This window comes from Bombina bombina, chromosome 2 (assembly GCF_027579735.1).
Source record: "Bombina bombina isolate aBomBom1 chromosome 2, aBomBom1.pri, whole genome shotgun sequence".
Taxonomy (NCBI): Eukaryota; Metazoa; Chordata; class Amphibia; order Anura; family Bombinatoridae; genus Bombina; species Bombina bombina.
Genome location: NC_069500.1, coordinates 1,203,695,269 through 1,203,718,490, shown reverse-complemented (window position 1 = coordinate 1,203,718,490; position 23,222 = coordinate 1,203,695,269). Strand labels below are relative to the sequence as shown.

The following is a 23,222-nucleotide window of genomic DNA, read 5'->3' as shown; positions in this document are numbered from 1 at the left end:
GGTGTATTTATAGGCATTTTGAGGTTTGGGAAACTTTGCCCCTCCTGGTAGGATTGTATATCCCATAAGTCACTAGCTCATGGACTCTTGCCAATTACATGAAAGAAATTAGACTTTGACGATAAAAGTAAATGGTAACGTTTTTAAAATTGCATGCCCTATATGAATCATTAAATTTGCTTTGTTCAATTGGTATTCTAGGTTGGCTCATATGATAATTTCTGAGCCCTTTAAGGTCGCCTCTCATCTCAGTGCATTTTCACAGTTTTTTAAAGCTTGACATCTCTAGTTATTATTATTATCGGTTATTTGTAGAGCGCCAACAGATTCCGCAGCGCTGATTGATGTATGCCATATAGATAACATCACGCTCACTCCCGTAGAGTTATTTATGAATCAGCACTGATTGGCTAAAATACAAGTATGTCAAAAGAACTGAAATAAGGGGGCAGTCAGCCGAGGCATAGATGCACAGTAATTACAGAGGTAGAAAATGTATTAATATAACCATTTTGGTTATGCAAAACTGGGGAACGGGTAATAAAGGGATTATCTAAACAATAAAAATTCTGGAGTAGACTTTCCCTTTAAGATACTCTGGTTAAAATGTTTAACCATCCAGATTGTTTGTTCTTTCTTAGTGCAAGACTAAGCACAAGATAACACAATATCACCTTGCACTATTGATTTCAATTGTAATCTAGTCCAATTTGTTTAAAATTAGATTTGAACACACTTCGATTAAGTTTTACTTTAAGCGGGTCTTTCATTTTATATTTATATTTTATTATTCATTGATCTAATTTAACATACTGGTCTTGCTGTTGACATACAGACTAGTCCATGGAAGATCCTGATCAATCATCACAGGTGTCAGCTAATGCATATGTTGTTTAGCAGGATTTTTTTTTTTTTTTAATATGCAGAATGTCTTAGTTTCTTTTAAGTGTATTTTTTCTGTTTTTAAACATATAAGGTAAACACTCTAATTGGAATTTTAAGATTAATTGTATCATTAAGTGCAGCATTAAATAAAAATGACCTTTGAATTCTCAGCAGTTTTCCAACTGCAGGCTGTGATGTTTGAAAGGTCAGGACTCCTTACCAGATAATGTATTTTTATGCTGCCCTTTACATATTTATCTCCTTCTAATTCCCCTCACAGAATGGTCTGCCTGACACTCAAGCCAAATTCCACATCATGTTTTTGTTTTTTGCTGCTGCCATGTTTTCTGTGAGCCTGTCCTCCCTGTTTGGCTATCACTGTTGGCTGGTCTGCAAGAATCGATCTACATTAGGTAAATACTATTAGAAATTACATTTGTACTCAATGCAGCCTTGTATTCTTTTTTAGACTCACCTACTTTGATATGAATAGTGTCATACTGTACTGAAAGACCTCAATATATTCCCAGGAGTTGCTTCTCAGATGATTTGTTGTGCATGACAGTTAATGTGTTTTCATCAAGATATTTCAATAATAACCCAAGAGGATATTTTTTGTCAGCAGTACATTCCTTATGGTTTACAGATGAAAGAGAAAACTGTAAATACTACTTCATGCACTAATCAGCTGACAGATAACACTGACTTCTTTGAGAGAAAAAAAGATATTTGTTAGAATCTGCCCAAATGAAAAAATATATTTCTATCAATCTCTCTGTCTAACTATCAATCTATCTCTCTGTCTGCCTGAACCAGTGACATCCTTTGAGTTATTCCACTGTTTAAGTGAGTAGCAGGTATCAAATATAATGTAAAATAATATATTTATATAGATTAATCCATGATCTGTGCCAAACATAACATAATAAGGGGCACAAGTAGAGCACATGACTAATGCTAGTATAATCAAATAAATAGGGTCAATGTAAATTAAAATATACAGGTTTTTTTTTCTTTCTTTAGTTATGAAATGTACATTAAGCACAAATTTAAGCTCCCCCCTCGCAAAATATATATTGTGAAAAGCGCATATATTTATTGCTACTTGCTTAATTTCCTCTGCACATCATGCGTCCCCTCTCGTCTCTACAGTCAATGGGTCCTAGGTCACATACTGCAGCTATCCTAAGCTTGTTTGTGTGTTAGTCACAGCTCTCACATTTCTTTAGAGAGGCCAATGGCATGGCTTTGTGGTAACCAATGTTTTGGGATATTGTTTTAATATAAACTGACAACTATTTACAGAAATATTAAAATCAATATGAATATAATTTATTTTAGCAAATGCATTCACCAAAATCCTTGCTACATATTTCTTTCAAGTGGCAAGAGTCCATGAGCTAGTGATGTATGGGATATACATTCCTACCAGGAGGGGGCAAAGTTTCCCAAACCTCAAATGCCTATAAATACACCTGCCACCTCACTCATACCTCAGTTTTACAAACTTTGCCTCCTTAGGAGATGGTGAAGCATGATGTGCTTGATTTCTTCTGTGAAAGGCGCTTCTAAGCATTTTGAAGCCTAATTCCTCTCTGAGTACAGTGTTTGTCTGAGGGATGTGAAGGGAGTATTGCCTGATGATACCATGTTTTCACCTATGGGAAATCTATTCTAGGGCTCTCTGTAAATTTGGTTGCGAGGATTCATTTGCTGCCTCCCTTTACAGATCGACATTATACTCCTCTACCATTACCTCTGCTGATATGTTTCAGTACTGGTTTGGCTGTCTGCTATTTGTGGATGGGTGTCTTTTGGTAAGTATATATCATTTTTAAGACACTCTCAGCTATGGAAGGCACTTTATATTATAAAGTTCTTAATGTTTATTGCATATATTAGCCATTAGTCAGGTCTGTTAATATTTCTCACACAGTTTCAGAATGGAAATTATGTTTATAGGAGAATTTAGGTATTTTTTTCTTACCTGGGTCATTTCATTGCGTCATTTTTAGTGCGAGGTTGCGCCTGTTGTGACGCTAGTCATTTAATTGCGTCATTTTTGGCGCAAAGTCACGCCTGTAATGACGCAGAGTTGCGTTTTTTCAGTGCGTCGTTCTTTGCGGCAAAATTTGTTATATTAAGCCTCTCCCTCTAATGCTCCCTGCTTGCTTTTGTTTTTGCTTTTGGATCCCCTTTGCTCATTTACATATGAGACATCTTCAGCTTTGCATGTTGCACCAGTGGTGCAGGGATTATACTCAGATATCACAGTTGATATACTTAAATACCAACACTCAACTCTCTCTGACTTGGTGGTTAAACCATCACCTTATTGTTCAAGGGGTCTCCTTTGTTCGTCCTTCCTGAACTGTGATCACAACAGATGAAAGTCTTACAGGTTGGGGAGCTGTCTGGGGGTCTCTGACAGCACAAGGGGTTTGGAATCCTCAAAAGGCGAGGTTACCAATCAATATTTTAGAACTCTGTGCTATTTTTAGAGCTCCTCAGGTTTGGCCTCTATAGAAGAGAGAACTTTACATTTGTTTTCAAACAGACAATATCACAACAGTGGCATATGTCAATCATCAAGGGGGGACTTGCAGTCCTTTAGCAATGAAAGAAGTATCTCTGATACTTTCTTGGGCGGAATCCAACTCTTGTCAAATCTCTGCGATTCATGTCCCAGGTGTAGACAATTGGGAAGCAGATTATCTCAGCCATCATTCTATACATCCGGGGGAGTCGTCTCTCCATCTAGATGTGTTTTTTCAACTTGTACAGATGTGGGGTCTTCCAGAAATTAATCTGATGGCCTCTCGTCTGAACAAGAAACTTCCCAGATGCCTTTCCAGGTCCAGGGATCCACAGGCAGAAATGATGGATGCTCTAGCAGTTCCCTGGTTTTACCAACCTACTTACATTTTTCCACTTCTGGTTCTTCTTCCAAAGGTGATCTCCAAGATCATAATGGAACAATCTTATGTGTTTCTGATAGCACCAGCATGGCCTTACAGGTTTTGGTATGCGGGCCTTGTCTGAATGTCCAGTTGCCAGCCTTGGTCACTTCCTATAAGACCAGACCTTCTGTTTCAAGGCCCAGTTTTCCATTAAGATCTCAAATCTCTAACTTTGAAGGCATGGAAATTGAACGCTTAGTTCTTAGTCATAGAGGTTTCAAGGAAGATTTATCATAGCGTTTGGAAAAACTATATTTCATGGTGTTCCTCTCATGATTATTATTGGCATTCATTTAAGATTCCTAGGATTTTACAGTTTCTTCAGGATGGTTTGGATAAAGGTTTGTCTGCAAATACTTTAAATGGACAAATCTCTGCTCTTTCTGTCTTATTTCATAGAAAGATTGCTAAGCTTCCTGATATTCACTGTTTTGTTCAGGCTTTGATTTGTATCAAGCCTGTTATTAAATCAGTTTCTCCTCCATGGAGTCTCAATTTGGTTTTAAAGATTTTGCAGGCTCCTCCTTTTGAGCCTATATATTCTTTGGATATTAAACTACTTTCTTTTGTTTGGCTATCTCTTCTGCTAGAAGAGTTTCTGAATTATCTGCTCTCTCTTGTGAGTCTCCTTATCTGCTTTTTCATCAAGATAAAGCTGTTTTGCGGACTTTGTTTAAATTTTTGCCTAAGGTTGTGAATTCTAACAACATCAATCAGGAAATTATTGTTCCTTTATTAGGTACAAGAGCTTTGAAATATTATGTTGAGGCTTCTAAAGATTTCAGAAAGACTTCTAGTCTATTTGTTACGTTTTTCTGGTTCCAGAAAAGGTCAACAAGCCTCTGCAATTAGCTTGGCATCTTGGTTAAATATTTTGATTCAAAAAGCCTATTTGGAGGCGGGGCAGTCTCCACCTCAGCGTATTACAGCTCATTCTACTAGATCAGTCGCCACATCTTGGGCTTTCAAGAATTAAGCTTCAATTGATCAAATTTGCAAAGCAGCCACTTGATCTTCTTTGCATACATTTACAAAATGTTACCATTTTGATGTGTTTTCTTCTTTGGAAGCAGCTTTTGGTAGAAAGGTTCTTCAGGCAGCTGTCTCAGTTTGATTCTATTGCCTATGATTTGAGTTTTTTTTTTAATTTTTAAGAAAACGTAATTATTTTTTGGATTTAATTTCTCAGCGAAAATAGCTGTTTGTATTTTATCCCTCCCTCTCTAGTGACTCGTGGACTTCCACATCTTGGGTATTATATCCCATACGTCACTAGCTCATGGACTCTTGCCACTTACATGAAAGAAAACATAATTTATGTAAGAACTTACCTGATGAATTCATTTCTTTCATAGTGGCAAGAGTCCACGAGACCCATCCTATTTTTTGGGGTTATGATTTTTGTATAAAGCACATTATTTATCCTGTTCCTCTTTTTTATGTTTTTACTCCTTATACACCTCACTAACTTGGCTATACGTTAAACTGAGGTATGAGTGAGGTGGGAGGTGTATTTATAGGCATTTGAGGTTTGGGAAACTTTGCCCCCTCCTGGTCGGAATGTATATCCCATACGTCACTAGCTCATGGACTCTTGCCACTATGAAAGAAATGAATTTATCAGGTAAGTTCTTACGTAAATTATGTAATTACACCAGGGTGTGCTACTTTCATCTCCTATTTCCCCTTCAATATTATAAATAATTAAATTAGTTATGTTTTGCTATAGTTGTGCATCATTTGCTTCTGTGAAGATTTTTACTAGTTTTTTTCCTGTTATATTGTTCACTAATTTGAGATATTTTACTAATTTCTTTTTACCAATTGTCCAAAAATTTGAGAAGTCTTACTAATTACTCCTGTTTTCTCCTTCATCCTGTAGATTGTAAGCTCTTTGGGGCTTTCATTTATTGTTTTGATTAGTCTGTTTCTATGTATCTATATTTTCCTTTTTTCTATGAATTAGTGTCATTGTGTACTCCTGCTTATGTACCGGTGCTACAAATGTTGCTGACCTTACAAATAAATCATAATAGCAGCAATATTTAAACCACAGCTATTCTAACAGAATTGAATGGTTTAGAAAAATAGGCAAAAAACAATTTGAGCTTCCATGTTTCTATGCAGTTTTCACATGGGAATGTTGGCGGATTGAAATTGGAGCCTTAGTGAATATGGAGAGGTCTTGATGTTGACAAGTTCTTATTATTATGTAAATCTTTTGAAAAATGATTGTTGCAGAATGCCAGTTTACTAACCAGCTTCTGTTGATTTTGTTTATGTTAATATAAATCTATTACAACTGTAAAAAAAAAAAAAGTTTGGAATCTGAAATGGGATCAATATTTTTAATACATATTTTCTTTCATTTTTTAGAAGCATTCAGAGCTCCTGTATTTCGACACGGTACAGACAAAAATGGTTTTAGTCTTGGCATTAGTAAAAATCTGCGACAGGTATTTGGGGATGAAAAGAAATATTGGTTGCTGCCTGTCTTTACTAGGTATGTTACACATTTATTATTTTTATTATTAAATAAAGTGTGTCTTCACAGTTAAGGGTATACATGAACAGATTATGTAGTAATATAAATAATTGAAGTACTATATAACAGCAATAAAACCATAACTGCAACAGGCGATCTTCATTTTAACATTATGGTTCAGCCTTATTAGAAAATATATATAACTCTATGAGGCCGAATTATTTAGCCGTCAACTATGCTGCATTCGACGGCACCAATACGCTTGCCTAACATCGCAGCCGCGGACCTGAATACGCTCTCCTTATTTATAAGAAAAGCTGTCAAAAATCCGTGCACCAAGTACGGGGCAATGAGCAGTGGACTGTTGTTAACTAACAGTCACCAATCTCGCTGCTATTCAGCTTTTCCCCAACTTTATTTATACCCTGTCACTAAACACCGCCCCTATACTAAAATGTTTAACTCCTATCCCGCCGCTCCCAGACCCCGTCTGCAACTAAATAACTTTATTAACGCCCATCCTGCCGCTCCTGGAGCCCACCGCAACTCTAATAAAGTTATTAACCCCTATGCCCCTGCTCCTGGAGCCCACCGCAACTTTAATAAAGCTATTAACCCCTATCCCTCCGCTCCCGGAGCCCACCGCAACTAAATACATTTATTAACCTCTTTCCCGCCGCTCCCGGAGCCCACCGCAACTCTAATTAAGTTAAATTTATTAACCCCTATCCCCCCGCTCCTGGACCCCTCCGCAACTAAATTTATTAACCCCTATCCCCCCGCTCCTGGACCCCTCCGCAACTAAATAAATGTATTAACTCCTAAACCCCTGGCCTCCCACATCACTACCACTTACTAAACCTATTAACCCCTAAACCGCTAGCCCCCACATCGCCATAAACTAAATTAAGCTATTAACCCCTAAACCTAACAACCCGCTAACTTTACATTAAATAGTAACTCATCCCTATCTTATAATAAATTTAAACTTACCTTTAGAATTAAAATAAACTATATTAAACTACTAATTAACCTACCCTAACTATTATCCTACAATTACATTAACACTAACAATTAAATTAAATATATTACATTTCTAAAAACCTAACCCTACTTAAGTTATTTAAATCTACTATAAAGAATTACTAAATTACAAAAAAATAACAACTAAGTTACACAAAATAAAAAAACAAATGATCAAATATTTAAACTAATTACACCTAATCTAATAGCCCTATCAAAATAAAAAAGCCCCCCAAAATAAAAAAAAAAACCCTAGCCTACAATAAACTACCAATGGCCCTTAAAAGGGCCTTTTGCGGGGCATTGCCCTAAATAAATCAGCTCTTTTCCCTGTAAAATAAAATACAAACACCCCCCCCAACAGTAAAACCCACCACCCACACAACCAAACCCCCCAAATAAAAAACCTAATCTCCCCATTGCCCTGAAAAGGGCATTTGGATGGGCATTGCCCTTAAAAGGGCATTTAGCTCTTTTTCAGCCCAAAGTCCCTAACCTAAAATTAAAACCCACCCAATAAACCCTTAAAAGAAACCTAACACTGAAAATTAAAGAAGCACATATTCAGGCCCTCCTCTTAATTATGCTCACTGGAGCGAAAAAGCTCATTCCAAAAAAATGGAAATTAGCGGACATCCCAACGTTAGATGAGTGGCAGACAACAGTTAACGACATTCTAACACTAGAGAGGTTACATAATTATAAGATTAACCAAATAGTTATCCATGAGATGATGCTAACCCATGAGATGATGCTAACCCATATAATATAACGTCCGGCCTTCACTCTGGTGATGTTTTTTTTTTTTTCTCCCCCCCCATTCCCTCTCTTTGTACTTTTCTCTGTTACTGAATGCCTTCTCGATGTTTCTAATCTTGCCCAGCACACGACTATGGATCCATATCCTATTTATATTATACTAGTTGAAAATATTAAAATGACAAGCTCTATGAAAATATAACTGAGCCGGAATACATTGGACTCTATTAATATTGTTGCCTTAGGGCTTCCTTGTTTCATTTCTATATAACAAAATCTACTGTGTTTGCTCATGACCAGAAATAATAATGTATAATGTAACATGTTCTCGCCAATGTACTTATGACATTGTTTGTTTATTTTTTCTTCTTTATGTACATTTGAAACTTCTGGACAATAAAGCTTATTTAAAAAAAAAAAAAACCTAACACTAATCCCGCGAAGATCCACTTACCGTTTTCGAAGACTGGACATCCATACTCATCCAAGCGGCAAAAGTCCTCAGCGAAGCTGGCAGAAGTCTTCATCCAAGCGGGCCGAAGTCTTCATCCAACCGGGCAGAAGTCTTCATCCAGACGGCATCTTCTATCTTCATCCATCCGGTGCATCAGCCAATATGATTTTTTCACCTTTAATTCTGATTGGCTGATAGAATTTAATCAGCCAATCGGAATTCAAGGGACGCCATCTTGGATGACGTCACTTAAAGGAACCTTCATTCTGAAAGAGTCGTCGTAAGAAGAGGCTGCTCCGCGCCGGATGTCTTGAAGATGGAGCCGCTCCGTGCCGGATGGATGAAGATAGAAAATGCCGTCTGGATGAAGACTTCTCCCGGCTTCGTTGAGGATGGATGTCCGGTCTTCAAAACTCTAAGTGGATCTTCAGGGGTTAGTGTTTTTTTAAGGGTTTATTGGGTGGGTTTTATTTTTAGATTAGGGTTTGGGCACTTGAAAAAGAGCTAAATGCCCTTTTAAGGGCAATATCCATACAAATGCCCTTTTCAGGGCAATGGGGAGTTTAGTTTTTTTAGTTAGGATTTTATTTGGGGGGTTGGTTGTGTGGGTGGTGGGTTTTACTGTTGGGGGGTTGTTTGTATTTTTTTTTACAGGTAAAAGAGCTGATTTCTTTGGGGCAATGCCCCTTAAAAGGCCCTTTTAAGGGCTATTGGTAGATTAGTTTAGGCTAGGTTTTTTTTTTTGGGGGGGGGGGCTTTATTATTTTGATAGGGCTATTAGATTAGGTGTAATTAGTTTAAAAATCTGATAATTTCTTTTTTTATTTTGTGTAATTTAGTGTTTGTTTGTTTTTTGTAATTTAGTTAATTGTATTTAATGTAATTTATTTAATTGTAGTGTAAGGTTATGTGTTAGTGTAACTCAGGTTAGGTTTTATTTTACAGTTAAATTTGTATTTATTTTAGCTAGGTAGTTAGTAAATAGTTAATAACTATTTAGTAACTATTCTACCTAGTTAAAAACTTACCTGTGAAATAAAAATAACACCTAAGATAACTACAATGTAACTATTAGTTATATTGTAGCTAGCTTAGGGTTCATTTTAAGTTAGGGGGTGTTAGGGTTAGACTTAGGTTTAGGGGATAATAAATTTAGTATAGTGGCGGCGACGTTGGGGCGGCAGATTAGGGGTTAATAAATGTAGGTAGGTGGCGGCGATGTGAGGGGCGGCAGATTAGGGGTTAATAATATTTAACTAGTGTTTGTGGTGCAGGAGTGCAATGGTTTAGGGGTTAATATGTTTATTATAGTGGTGGCGATGTCCGGAGCGGGAGATTAGGGGTTAATATTTTTATTTTAGTGTTTGCGATGCAGGAGGGCCTCGGTTTAGGGGTTAATAGGTAGTTTATGGGTGTTAGTGTACTATGTAACACTTGAGTTATGAGCTTTGTAGCGTAAAACCCATAACTACTGACTTTCAGTTTATAGTATGGATCTTGACGATATAGGCTGTACCGCTCACTTTTTGGCCTCCCAGGCAGACTCGTAATACCGGCACTGTGGAAGTCCCATTGAAAAAAAGACTTTTTGAAAGCTGCGGTAATTAAGTTGCGTTCCGGCCAAAAAAGTGTGTGGTGCAGAAATACCTGCAAGACTCGTAATACCAGTGGTAGTGAAAAAGAGCCTTAACGCTGCTTTTTCACCCATTCCGCAAAACTCGTAATCTAGCAGTTGCGGTGGACTTCGGGAGTGGCGGATAGGGGTTAATAACTTTATTAGAGTTGCGGTGGGCTCCGGGAGCGGCGGGATAGGGGTTAATAACTTTATTAGAGTTGCGGTGGGCTCCGGGAGCGGCGGAATAGGGGTTAATATATTTAGTTGTGGCGGGGTCCAGGAGCGGCGGGATAGGGGTTAATATATTTATTTAGTGGCGGCGGGGTCCGGGAGCGGCGGAATAGGGGTTAATAACATTATGTAGGTGGTGGCGATGTCGGGGTGGCAGATTAGGGGTGTTTACACTTGGGGCTTATGTTAGGGTTTTAAGTGTAAACGTAACTTTTATTCAACCATAGAAATCAATGGGATATCGGGCAGCATCGAACATAAGCTTTCGCTGCTTTCAGACTCCCATTGATTCCTATGGCATCCGCGGTCTCCAGGGTGGCGGATTGAAAACCAGGTACGCTGGGGCAGAATAGTGGCGAGCATACCGGTTAGAAGTTTGATAACTTGCAAAAGTTGAGATATTTTTATATATATATATATATATATATATATATATATATATATATATATATTGTATATACATACAGTATATATTATATTTTTTTAAATAAAAAGGACATTTTTTTCTATGTGAAGAACATTTCAAAAAAGAAAGAAATCTCTGGAGTATATTGAAATGAATTCTCAGATGTCAAAAAGCAAATACCACTTGTGCCCTTCATCGCAATCCATGATAAGGATTGTAGATCCATACGTTTATACCAGTTCCAATAACAAAGTGTTTTGTCCCTACCTAGGATCCAGAGGGATCAGTCATTAGCAAAGTCAAATTCATAAGCACAATTTACTGTCTGTTAAACTCCACCAGTGTATGCAGTTAATTAGTGGTTTCCTCACCGTGGTAAAAGAAGCCTTCAAGGGGCCAACAGAGATGATATCATAATGGACACTACTAATGTGCGTTTAACCTCCCACAGGAAAGACATGTTCAAATGGCCACACTGCATTATGTACCGAAAATGTAATCTAATGTTGATTTACACTGGCTTATCTGCATTATTCAACAGCCTAGAAACTCCTACTCCCCCTCCCCCACCAAAAAAAAAATGTCATCAATTTGGAAAATTCTATGTTTGAATAGCTTAGAAGAACTTTGAGCTTGTAAATAAGATTAGGCCCTAATCAGAGGCAGTATTGCATACTTATAGATTTCTCAGTGCAATTTTTAATTGCAAAAAAATAATGTATCCAAACCATTACATCAAAAGATCATGGCCGCGTTCCGATATACGCCGCAGATTTCGGCGCAAGCGTGGAAACCTGCGCCGCCCGTAGTTTCAGCTCGCAACTCGAGCTATCTCATATACAGCGCCGTCAGATGCTAAAGTGCCGTAAGTCTGACAAACCAGCGATGTCCAGAAATCTGCGTAAGTACAAATTTCTGGAGTCGCCAGTAACTTACGGCACTTTAGAAACTGCCGCCACATAAAAAAACTGACTAAGTTATTAAATCACCCGTAACTGTCTAACACGCCTCCCAAACATAGCCCGACACGTATACCCCTCTATCTGCAATCCCCCCTCTCACTCCTAACAATAAATATATTAACCGCTAAACCGCCGCTCCCGGACCTCGCCGCCAGCTACATTATCTATATTACCCCCTAATCTGAGCCCCCTACACCGCCGCTAGCTATATTAAATGTTTTACCCCCTAATGTGAGCCCCCTACCCCGCCGCCACCTACATTAACTATGTTACCCCCTAATATGATCCCCCTACACCGCCGCCACCTATTTAAACTATATTACCCCTAATGTGAGCCCCCTACACCGCCGCCACCTATTTAAACTATATTACACCCTAATGTGAGCCCCCTACACCGCCGCCTTCTATTTAAACTATATTACCCCCTAATGTGAGCCCCCTACACCGCCGCCACCTATTTAAACTATATTACCCCCTAATGTGAGCCCCCTACACCGCCGCCACCTATTTAAACTATATTACCCCCTAATGTGAGCCCCCTACACCGCCGCCACCTATTTAAACTATATTAACCCCTAATGTGAGCCCCCGTACACCGCCGCCACCTATATTAAAATTATTAACCCCTAATCTAATCCCCCTATACCGCCGCCACCTATATTAAAATTATTAACCCCTAATCTAATCCCCCTATACCGCCGCCACCTATATTAAATTAACCCCTAATCTAATCCCCCTATACCGCCACCTATATTAAATTAATTAACCCCTAAAATACTAAAATTTCACTACCACTAAACCTAAGTCTAACCTTACAAATAGCCCTGAAAGGGCTTTTTGCGTGGCATTGCCCCAAAGTAACCAGCTCTTTTACCAGCCCTTAAAAGGGCTTTTTGCGGGGCATTGTCACAAAGTAATCAGCTCTTTTGCCTGTAATATAAATCCCCCTATACCGCCGCCACCTATAATAAATGTATTACCCCCTAATCTAATCCCCCTACACCGCCGCCACCTATATTAAATATATTAACCACTAACCTAATCCCCCTACACCGCCGCCACCTATATTAAATATATTAACCCCCTAATCTGATCCCCCTACACCGCCGCCACCTATATTAAATATATTAACCCCTAATCTGACCCCCCTACACCGCCGCCACCTATATTAACTATATTAACCCTAATTATATTAGGGTTAATATAGTTATTATATTATATATATTAACTATATTAACCCTATCTAACTCTATCACCCCTAACTTAATTATTATGAAAATAAATCTAAATAATATTAATAATATTAACTAAATTATTCCTATTTAAAACTAAATACTTACCTATAAAATAAACCCTAAGATAGCTACAATATAATTAATAATTACATTGTAGCTATTTTAGGGTTTATATTTATTTTACAGGTAACTTGGTATTTATTTTAACTAGGTACAATAGCTATTAAATAGTTAATAACTATTTAATAGCTACCTAGTTAAAATAATTACCAATTTACCTGTAAAATAAATCCTAAACTAAGTTACAAATACACCTACACTATCAATAAATTAAATAAACTACAAATATCTAAACTAAAATACAATTAAATACATTAAACTAAATTACAAAAAAAACAAAACACTAAATTACAAAAAATAAAAAAGATTGCAAGATTTTTAAGCTAATTACCCCTATTCTAAGCCCCCTAATAAAATAACAAAGCCCCCCAAAATAAAAAAAATTCCCTACCCTAATCTAAATTACAAAAGTAAACAGCTCTATTACCAGCCCTTAAAAGGGCCTTTTGTGGGGCAATGCCCTGAAGTAATCAGCTCTTTTGCCTGTAAAAAAAAAACAACCCCCCCATTACAACCCACAACCCACATACCGCTACTCTAACCCACCCAATCCCCCCTTAAAAATCCTAAGTCTAACCCCCAAGTTCTCCTTACCTGTCCTGAAGACCGGCGGAGAAGGTCCTGTTCCAGGCGGCGACCTCTTCTTCTTCCAGGATCCAGCCGGCGCGGAGCGGAGGAGTTGAAGACCGATGACCGCGGAGCTGAAGACCGTCCATCTGGAACTGAAGACCGGCGACGCTGGAACTGAAGACCTCTGAAACTGAAGACCGGAGCCGGAGCGTGGAGGATCCTCTTCATACGATCGCCACCGTACACTGAATAGGAATTCAAGGTACGCGATTAAAAATGGCGTCCCTTGAATTCCTATTGGCTAATTTGAGCCTTCAAATTCAAATCAGCCAATCGGATGCAAGCTACTTTAATTCTATTGGCTGATTTGAATAGCCAATAGAATAAGAGCTACTGTAATTCTATTGGCTGTGGGTGGGTTAAAGTAGGGGTATGTGGGTGGTGGGTTGTAATGGGGGGGGGTTGTTGTTTTTTTACAGGCAAAAGAGCTGATAACTTTGGGGCATTGCCCCACAAAAGGCCCTTTTAAGGGCTGGTAATAGAGCTGTTTACTTTTGTAATTTAGATTAGGGTAGGGAATTTTTTTTATTTTGGGGGCTTTGTTATTTTATTAGGGGGCTTAGAATAGGTGTAATTAGCTTAAAAATCTTGTAATCTTTTTTTATTTTTTGTAATTTAGTGGGGGGGGTTTGTAATTTAGATTAGTGTATTTAATTGTATTTTAGTTTAGATATTTGTAGTTTATTTAATTTATTGATAGTGTAGGTGTATTTGTAACTTAGGTTAGGATTTATTTTACACGTAAATTGGTAATTATTTTAACTAGGTAGCTATTAAATAGTTATTAACTATTTAATAGCTATTGTACCTAGTTAAAATAAATACCAAGTTACCTGTAAAATAAATATAAACCCTAAAATAGCTACAATGTAATTATTAATTATATTGTAGCTATCTTAGGGTTTATTTTATAGGTAAGTATTTAGTTTTAAATAGGAATAATTTAGTTAATATTATTAATATTATTTAGATTTATTTTAATAATAATTAAGTTAGGGTTTTAGAGTTAGATAGGGTTAATATAGTTAATATATATAATATAATAACTATATTAACTATATTAACCCTAATATAATTAGGGTTAATATAGTTAATATAGGTGGCGGCGGTATAGGGGGGTCAGACTAGGAGTTAATATATTTAATATAGGTGGCGGCGGTGTAGGGGGATTAGATTAGGGGTTAATATATTTAATATAGGTGGTGGCGGTGTAGGGGGATTAGATTAGGGGTTAATATATTTAATATAGGTGGCGGCGGTGTAGGGGGATTAGATAAGGGGGTAATACATTTATTATAGGTGGCGGCGGTATAGGGGGATTTAGATTACAGGCAAAAGAGCTGATTACTTTGTGACAATGCCCCGCAAAAAGCCCTTTTAAGGGCTGGTAAAAGAGCTGGTTACTTTGGGGCAATGCCACGCAAAAAGCCCTTTTCAGGGCTATTTGTAGGGTTAGACTTAGGTTTAGTGGTAGTGAAATTTTAGTATTTTAGGGGTTAATTAATTTAATATAGGTTGCGGCGGTATAGGGGGATTAGATTTGGGGTTAATTAATTTAATATAGTTGGCGGCGGTATAGGGGGATTAGATTAGGAGTTAATTTAATATAGGTGGCGGCAATATAGGGGGATTAGATTAGGGGTTAATAATTTTAATATAGGTGGCGGCGGTATAGGGGTATTTGATTAGGGGTTAATAATTTTAATATAGGTGGCGGCGGTGTAGGGGGATCACATCAGGAGTTAATATAGTTTAAATAGGTGGCGGCGGTGTAGGGGGCTCACATTAGGGGGTAATATAGTTTAAATAGGTGGCGGCGGTGTAGGGGGCTCACATTAGGGGGTAATATAGTTTAAATAGGTGGCGGCGGTGTAGGGGGCTCACATTAGGGGTTAATAATTTTAATGTAGGTGGCAACGGTGTAGGGGGCTCACATTAGGGGGTTAGACATTTAATGTAGGTGGCGGCGGGGTCCGGGAGCGGCGGTTTAGGAGTTAAACACTTTATTAGGGATTGCGGCGGGGGATCGCGGTTGACAGATAGATAGACATTGCGCATGCGTTAGGTGTTAGGTTTTATTTTGCAGCTAGTTTAGGGAGTTACGGGGCTCCAATACACAGCGTAAGGCGAGGTGAAAATGGAGTAAGATTTCTCCATTTTCGCCACGTAAGTCCTTACGCTGTATATTGGATACCAAACTGCGCTGGTTTGGTATACCTGTCTATGGGCCAAATAACTACGGCCGAAGGCAGAAATATACGAGGGTAACTTCTATGTTACGCCGTATATGTGATACCAAACCAGCGCAAAATTTTGCGGGCGACGCTGCATATCGGATCGGGGCCCAAATTACTGTAAGAGGATCCATGTTTCTAGATATAAATCTGTTCACTCCACTAAATCTTATACACTTTGATAACAAGTTTTGCTCTATAGAGGGTAGTTAACGAACACAACAAAAGTTGCGTTATTTCACCCTCCCATAGCGCTGAGATTCCGAGTTTTTGAAAAGCCAGCTTGTGCGTGTGATATGGTTGCGTTGAGCTCCCTACTGCACAAAATACAAGCACTGCTTTGACGTGCTTGTGCACTCTTTCCCCATAGACATCAATGGGGAGAGAGTGTCAGAAAAAAACCTCAATGGGGATAGAGTGTCAGAAAAAACACCTGCGATCGCGGAATGAAAAGCCCCATTGATGTTTATGGGGGAAAAAAAAGTTACGTTTAAACCTAACACCTTAACATAAACCCCAGGTCTAAACACCCCTAATCTGCTGTCCCCAACAACTACATAATGTTATTAACCCCTAATCTGCCGCTCCCAATATCGCTGCCACCTAAATAAATCTATTAACCCCTAATTTGCCACTCCAGATATCGCCACCACTATACTAAAGTTATTAACCCCTATTCCCCGCACCCCAACATCGCCCACACTATAAAAAATATATTAACCCTTATTCCGCCACTCACCGACATCACCGCCACTAAATATAGCTATTAACTCCTAAACCTCTGGCCTCCGACATCACTACTACTAATAAACCTATTAACCCCTAAACTGCCAGCCCCCCACATCGCAACAACCTAAATTAAACTATTAACCCCTAAACCTAACCCTAACACCCCCTATCTTTAACATAATTTAAATAGAGCTAAATTAAAGTTACAATTATTAACTAAATAATACCTATTTAAAACTAAATGCATACTTACCTGTGAAATAAAACTTAAGCTAGCTACAATATAACTAATAGTTTTATTGTAGCTATCTTAGGTTTTATTTTTATTTCACAGGTAAGTTTGTATTTATTTTAACTAGGTAGACTAGTTAGTAAATAGTTATTAACTATTTACTAACTACCTAGTTAAAATAAATACAAACTTACCTGTGAAATAAAGACCTAAGCTGCCTTACACTAAAACCTAACATTACAAAAATAAAAAACCTACCATTGCAAAAAATAAAAAACACTAACATTACAAAAAATAAAAAAAAACTACCATTACAAAAAATAACAAACGAAATTATCCAAAACAATAAAAATTATTCCTATACTAATACCCTGTTTTTTGTTGTTGTTTTTTTTTAAACAGGGTATTAGAATAGGAATCATTTTTATTGTTTTGGATAATTTCGTTTGTTATTTTTTGTAATGGTAGGTTTTTTTATTTTTTGTAAAAAAATTTTAAAAAAATACTGTTTTTATTGAGGAACAGAGAAAATTCGTCATTACAGTTTAACAGTGTGACATAAGATCTCAGCAGACATATAATAACATAAAATCATCCTGTGTACATCACAAAGTATACAACAATGAAGTTGCGCATCAGCGTCTCAGTCCTCTTTTCTTTTATCTTAACCTTTTACTCTGCTTGTACACTAACAGTGCGTACAAACATGAGCAGCATAAACACATTACAACCAACAACCTTAAACTCCTCAACCAAGTAGTAGTAATTTGAACACAGCGTAATACATAGGTCCTAGGTACGCTCTTTGCGGAAGAAAAAAAAAAAAAAAAGGGAAAAGTGAAGGTGAATAGAGTCCGTCCATGATGTATACTATATGGCTATTATCTCCCCTCCCCACCCCGCGCCTGATGTAAAAATTACCACTCACCCCTCAAGGAGGCCGAGAGCATATATTCCATGTGTGCGAAGGGCATCAGTATTTGTCTCTGAGAGTCTAGGCTTAGTGTCACGATGTATTCCCGCCATTTACTTATGAAGTGTTTGAGTCTTTTATTCGTGTCCATCCTAGTGTCCAGCTGCTCGATGAGCAGTTGTTTGTGTATGGCGTGTTTGAACGTGCTAAAGGCTGGGGCAGTTCGTTCTGTCCACACCCTCAGGATAACCTTCCTAGCTATCAAGACTATTGTGGTAAGCAGAGGGATGTGCCTGGGGCTCTGTTCTCCCCATTCTAAAAAGCAGATTTGTTCCAGGGCAATCTGAACTCTGAGTTTAAGGACGCTGTTGATCCAAAAGGCAACCCTACCCCAGAACTGCCTGACCTGTGGGCAAGCAATGAAGTAGTGAAGAAAGTCCGGGTCATCAATCCTACACTTATTACACTCATTTACCACGCTGGGGTCCCATTTAGATAGCCTCCGTGGTATGACATAGTCTCTGTGTATCATTCTGATTTGGGATTCTCTAAGAGTCATGGATAATGTTGCCTTTTTAACGTTCTCTATGCTCTGTTGTATCACCCTCACTACATCCTCCCTGTCTAGGCTACTGTTCCATTTGTTTTCTAGCAGAGTCAGATTGTTGGATTCAACCCGGCTTAACAATGTTTTGTATATCCCTGAGATTATGAAGTTGCCTATTCTAAATGAAGCTGCCATTGCGTTAAATGCGTGTGGTTCCCAAAATTGCAGGTCGTCCCTGATTAGTTGGGTGGTGTAATGTCGGAGCTGGAGGTAAGCATAGAAGTGAACTCTCGGCAGTCCGAACTGGGCCTGTAGTTCAGCAAACGACTTTATACATTTTCTGGGGACATCCACCGGCGACCAACGTGTCTTAGGGCTAGCCACCACGCCCTCAGCATGTCTCCATAAAGAGGACTATCCCTGATCATCGCGGGAATACTAGTAAGTGGGGTGTAAGGTAAGAGTGAGAGATCAAACGTCCCTAGGGCATGCTTCTCTAGGTTAGGTGCACAGAAGTGCCCTGTTTTTAACTGCCAGTCTAGCATGAGCCGATTGAGTGCTGCCCAATTGTACAGCTTGAGGTTGGGCAGGCCCAGACCGCCCCGCTAGGGTTGAGCATACAGCTTTGTGAGCGATATCCTAGGCCTGCCCCCCTCCACAGGAAGGCCGAGAGAGCTTGTGCGTACAGCTTCATGTCCTTTTTTGTGATTAGGAAGGGCAACATTAGGAGAGGGTAGAGAATTCGTGGCAGCATTACCATTTTTATTAAGTTAACGCGCCCCGTGAGCGAGACCAGCAGGTTCTTCCAACCCTCCAGGGTCCGCTCAATGTCGCGGCATAATAGCGTAATATTAGTATGGTATAGAGTCTGGGCATTGGTGGACAGCTGGATGCCTAGGTAGGTCATAGTGGGATTAGCCTCTTGGAAAGGATATGCATATTATTGGGTTTGGTGTTTTCGAAGCCACAGAATCTCCGATTTGGTTTAGTTTATTCTGTAACCCGAGAAGGATCCAAATGCTTCAATTGTAGCTAGTATATTTGGGACGTGCTTTGCTGGGTGCTCAATAAATAGAAGCATGTCGTCTGCATAGAGTGCGAGATGGAGCCTCGCCTCCCCTATCACAACACCCGGGTAGATCTTACGTAGCTTAAGGGCCAAGGGCTCCAGAGCCAAGTTGAAGAGGAGGGGGGATAGAGGGCATCCCTGACGAGTGCCTCTCTGCAAGGTTATGCGTGGGGAAAACATACCGTTGGCCATGATATGAATCCATGGGGCTGAGTAAATATTACCAATATAATAAAGGAACGAACCCGAGAAGCCGAATCGTCGCAGTGCGTCCAAAAGATGGCTCCACTCCACTCTATTGAAGGCCTTCTCTGCGTCCAAGGACAGCAGGAAGGCCTCTGATTCCTCTTGGGTTTCTCGGACCCCAGGTCCCCCCCCAAAGTGCACCATAGCATGTAGCACCCTCCGTACATTGGTCACCGAAGTTCTGTGGCACATGAACCCGGTCTGATCTGGGTGAATAATGTCCGTCAATATTACTTTCAGCCTATCAGTCAAGATTTTCATTAGTATCTTGTAATCCGAATTGAGGCGGGAAATGGGGCGATAAGATTCGGGTAGGCCAGGGTCCTTTCCCGGCTTTGGAATTAGGGACACATGAGCCATGGTAAACGTCCTAGGGGGGGAGGCCAGGTCTTTATAATATAAATGAAATAATTTAGTGAGAATAGGCGTGACTTGGGGCTTTAATAGTTTAAAGAATTCAATGGGCAGGCCATCAGGGCCCACTGCCTTTCCATTTGACATGGAGGAGATAGTCTTCAAGATTTCCTCAGAAGATATAGGGGAGTTGAGGGCCGCGAGCTGCTCGTCCTTGATCTTTGGGAGGTTTAAGTAATTCCAGAAGGAATCTATGGCCTCCCGTGGGGGTGGCTTTTGGCTAGCATAAAGAGTAGAGTAGTATTGTGCCAGAGCCTCTACTATGGATTCTGGGGTTTTATGTGTTTTGCCATTATAAATAATGGCTGCGATCGGTCTGCGAGCTATGCGTCTATTTACAAGTGAGGCCATCAGTTTATCAGATCTATCCCCCTCTCTATAGTATTTGGCATTGGACCGTAGAAGTTGCCCCACCGCCTGATGGCTCAAGAACACGTCAAGTTCGCCCTTGCTGGTGAGATAAACATCTTTAGAGGACTGGCAGGGGTTACCACAGAATGCTTGGTAAGAGTCTGTCAGGGCTTCCTGCAGCCTCTGCAACTTAGCCTGTGCTTTTCTTCGCAGGGCTGCTACATAGGAAATGATGTCGCCCGTCAGCACCGCTTTAGCCGTGTTCCAGAACAATTCTGGATTGTCTTGATGGCCCTGATTATCGGTAAAGTAGTCGTTCCACGCATGAGTTAGGTGCTTAGAGAAAGCGTCGAAAGTGTAGAGGTAGCCCGGGAACCGGAGCGTGTTTTTGTTTGAGACCGAGGCGCCGAGCGAGATCACCAGTTCAACCGGTGCATGGTCTGAGACCATTACATTATGGATCTTGGATTTAGTTACTCTCGAGACCACAGTGGAGGAGATCATGAATAGATCAATACGCAACAGCGTTGGCGTGGCTCTAGAAATACAAGTGAAGTCTTTGCTTTCAGAGTTCCGTAGCCTCCAGACATCTACAAGCTGTAAAGAGCTTGACAACCGAGAGAATACCTTCCGTTCAAATGCACCTTTCCCTCTAGGTCTGCCCTCCCCTCCCATAATGCGCTCCGGGAACTGCATCCTGTCACAGATGGGATTCGGAGCTAGGTTGAAGTCCCCTCCTAGCAGAATGTCATGGCCTAAGTATGGTGTAAGTGTTTGTATAAGTCTTGTCCAGAAAGCTGTGGATTTACAGTTTGGGGTGTATATGTTGCATATAACCAGAATCCTCTGATGTATCCTGACCTTCACCACCAAAAACCTCCCCTCACTGTCTTTATGCGTAGTTAGAACCTCAGTGTTCCCCATCCTCCCAAAGAGAATTGCAATGCCTCTACTAGAATTAGTGTAAGATACATGCTCCACCGAGCCCACCCAATCTCTCCTAAGTTTTTCATGTTCCACCTCAGATAGATGGGTCTCCTGCAACAATGCAATGTCCGTCCCTAAGCGTCTCAGATGTGATAGTATGGTGCGTCTCTTGATAGGGGAGTTAATCCCTCCCACATTCCAAGTTACAAAGCTTACCGCCATTCACCTATCCAAGTGCAAGCCTGTGTCATGTTTGTCATCTGTAGGATGGGAGGAGAGGAGAGGGAGAGGGAAAGGAGAGAAGAGAGAGAAAAAAAAAATTAAATTCCCCCCCTGAGGGAGAAAAAACATAATTTATGCTTACCTGATAAATTTATTTCTCTTGTAGAGTATCCAGTCCACGGATCATCCATTACTTATGGGATATATTCTCCTTCCCAACAGGAAGCTGCAAGAGTCCACCCACAGCAAAGCTGCTATATAGCTCCTCCCCTAACTGCCATTACCAGTCATTCGACCGAAAACATGCAGAGAAAGGAAAACCATAGGGTGCAGTGGTGACTGTAGTTTAATGGAAAAATTACCTGCCTTAAAGTGACAGGGCGGGCCATGGACTGGATACACTACAAGAGAAATAAATTTATCAGGTAAGCATAAATTATGTTTTCTCTTGTTAAGTGTATCCAGTCCACGGATCATCCATTACTTATGGGATACCAATACCAAAGCTAAAGTACACGGATGATGGGAGGGACAAGGCAGGTACTTAAACGGAAGTTACCACTGCCTGTAAAAAACCCTTTCTCCCAAAAATAGCCTCCGAAGAAGCAAGGTATCAAATTTGTTAAATTTGAAAAAGTATAAAACGCAGACCAAGACTCCGTCTTGTAATCTGTTCAACAGAAGCCACATTTAAAAAAGGCCTAAGTGAAAACCACAGCTCTAGTAGAATGAGCTGTAATCCCTTCAGGAGGCTGCTGTCCAGCAGTCTCATAAGCTAAATGAATTATGCTTTTTAACCAAAAAGACAGAGAGGTTGCTGAAGTCCTTTGACCTCTCCTCTGTCCAGAATAGACAACAAACAAGGTGAATGTTTGATGAAAATCTGTAGTAGCTTGTAAGTAAAACTTTAAAACACGAACCACGTCCAAATTGTGTAATAGACGTTCCTTCTTTGAAGAAGGATTAGGATACAAGAATGGAACAACAATCTCTTGAGTGATATTCTTGTTAGATACCACCTTAGGTAAAAACCCAGGTTGGTACACAGGACTACCTTATCCGTACGGAGAACCAGATAAGGAGAATCACATTGCAACGCAGATAACTCGGAGACTCTATGAGCCGAGGAAATAGCTACCAAAAAGGAACTTTCCAAGATAGAAGTTTGATATCTATGGAATGAAAAGGTTCAAATGGAACTCCTTGAAGAACCTTAAGAACCAACTTTAAGCTCCATGGCGGAGCAACATTTTTAACCACAGGCTTGGTTCTAACCAAAGCCTGACCAAATGCCTGAACGTCTAGAATACCTGCCAGACGCTTGTGCAAAAGAATAGACAGAGTAGAAATCTGTCCTTTTAAAGAACTAGCTGACAACCCTTTTCTCAAAATCATCTTGGAGAAAAGATAATATCCTGGGAATCCAGACTTTACTCCATGAGTAACCCTTGGATTCATAACAATAAGATATTTACACCATATCTTATGTTAAATTTTCCTAGAGACAGGCTTTTATGCCTGTATTAAGGTATCAATTACTGACTCGGAGAAGCCATGCTTTGATAACATCAAG

At 39.6% G+C, this 23,222-nt stretch overlaps 1 protein-coding gene across 4 annotated transcripts in view; it reads left to right on the top strand.

Moving 5' to 3' along the window:
* Positions 1–23,222, top strand: part of ZDHHC2 (zinc finger DHHC-type palmitoyltransferase 2) — a 479,179-nt gene that overhangs the window by 405,748 nt on the left and 50,209 nt on the right. For all 4 annotated transcript variants that reach the window (XR_008400731.1, XM_053703926.1, XM_053703923.1 and 1 more), the window contains exons 8-9: positions 1,166–1,298; positions 6,222–6,348. Coding sequence is in view for 3 of the 4 variants with exons in the window: in XM_053703926.1 (XP_053559901.1) it covers positions 1,166–1,298; positions 6,222–6,348 (260 nt within the window). In the remaining variant the exon portion in view is untranslated. The remainder of the gene's footprint in view (positions 1–1,165; positions 1,299–6,221; positions 6,349–23,222) is intronic.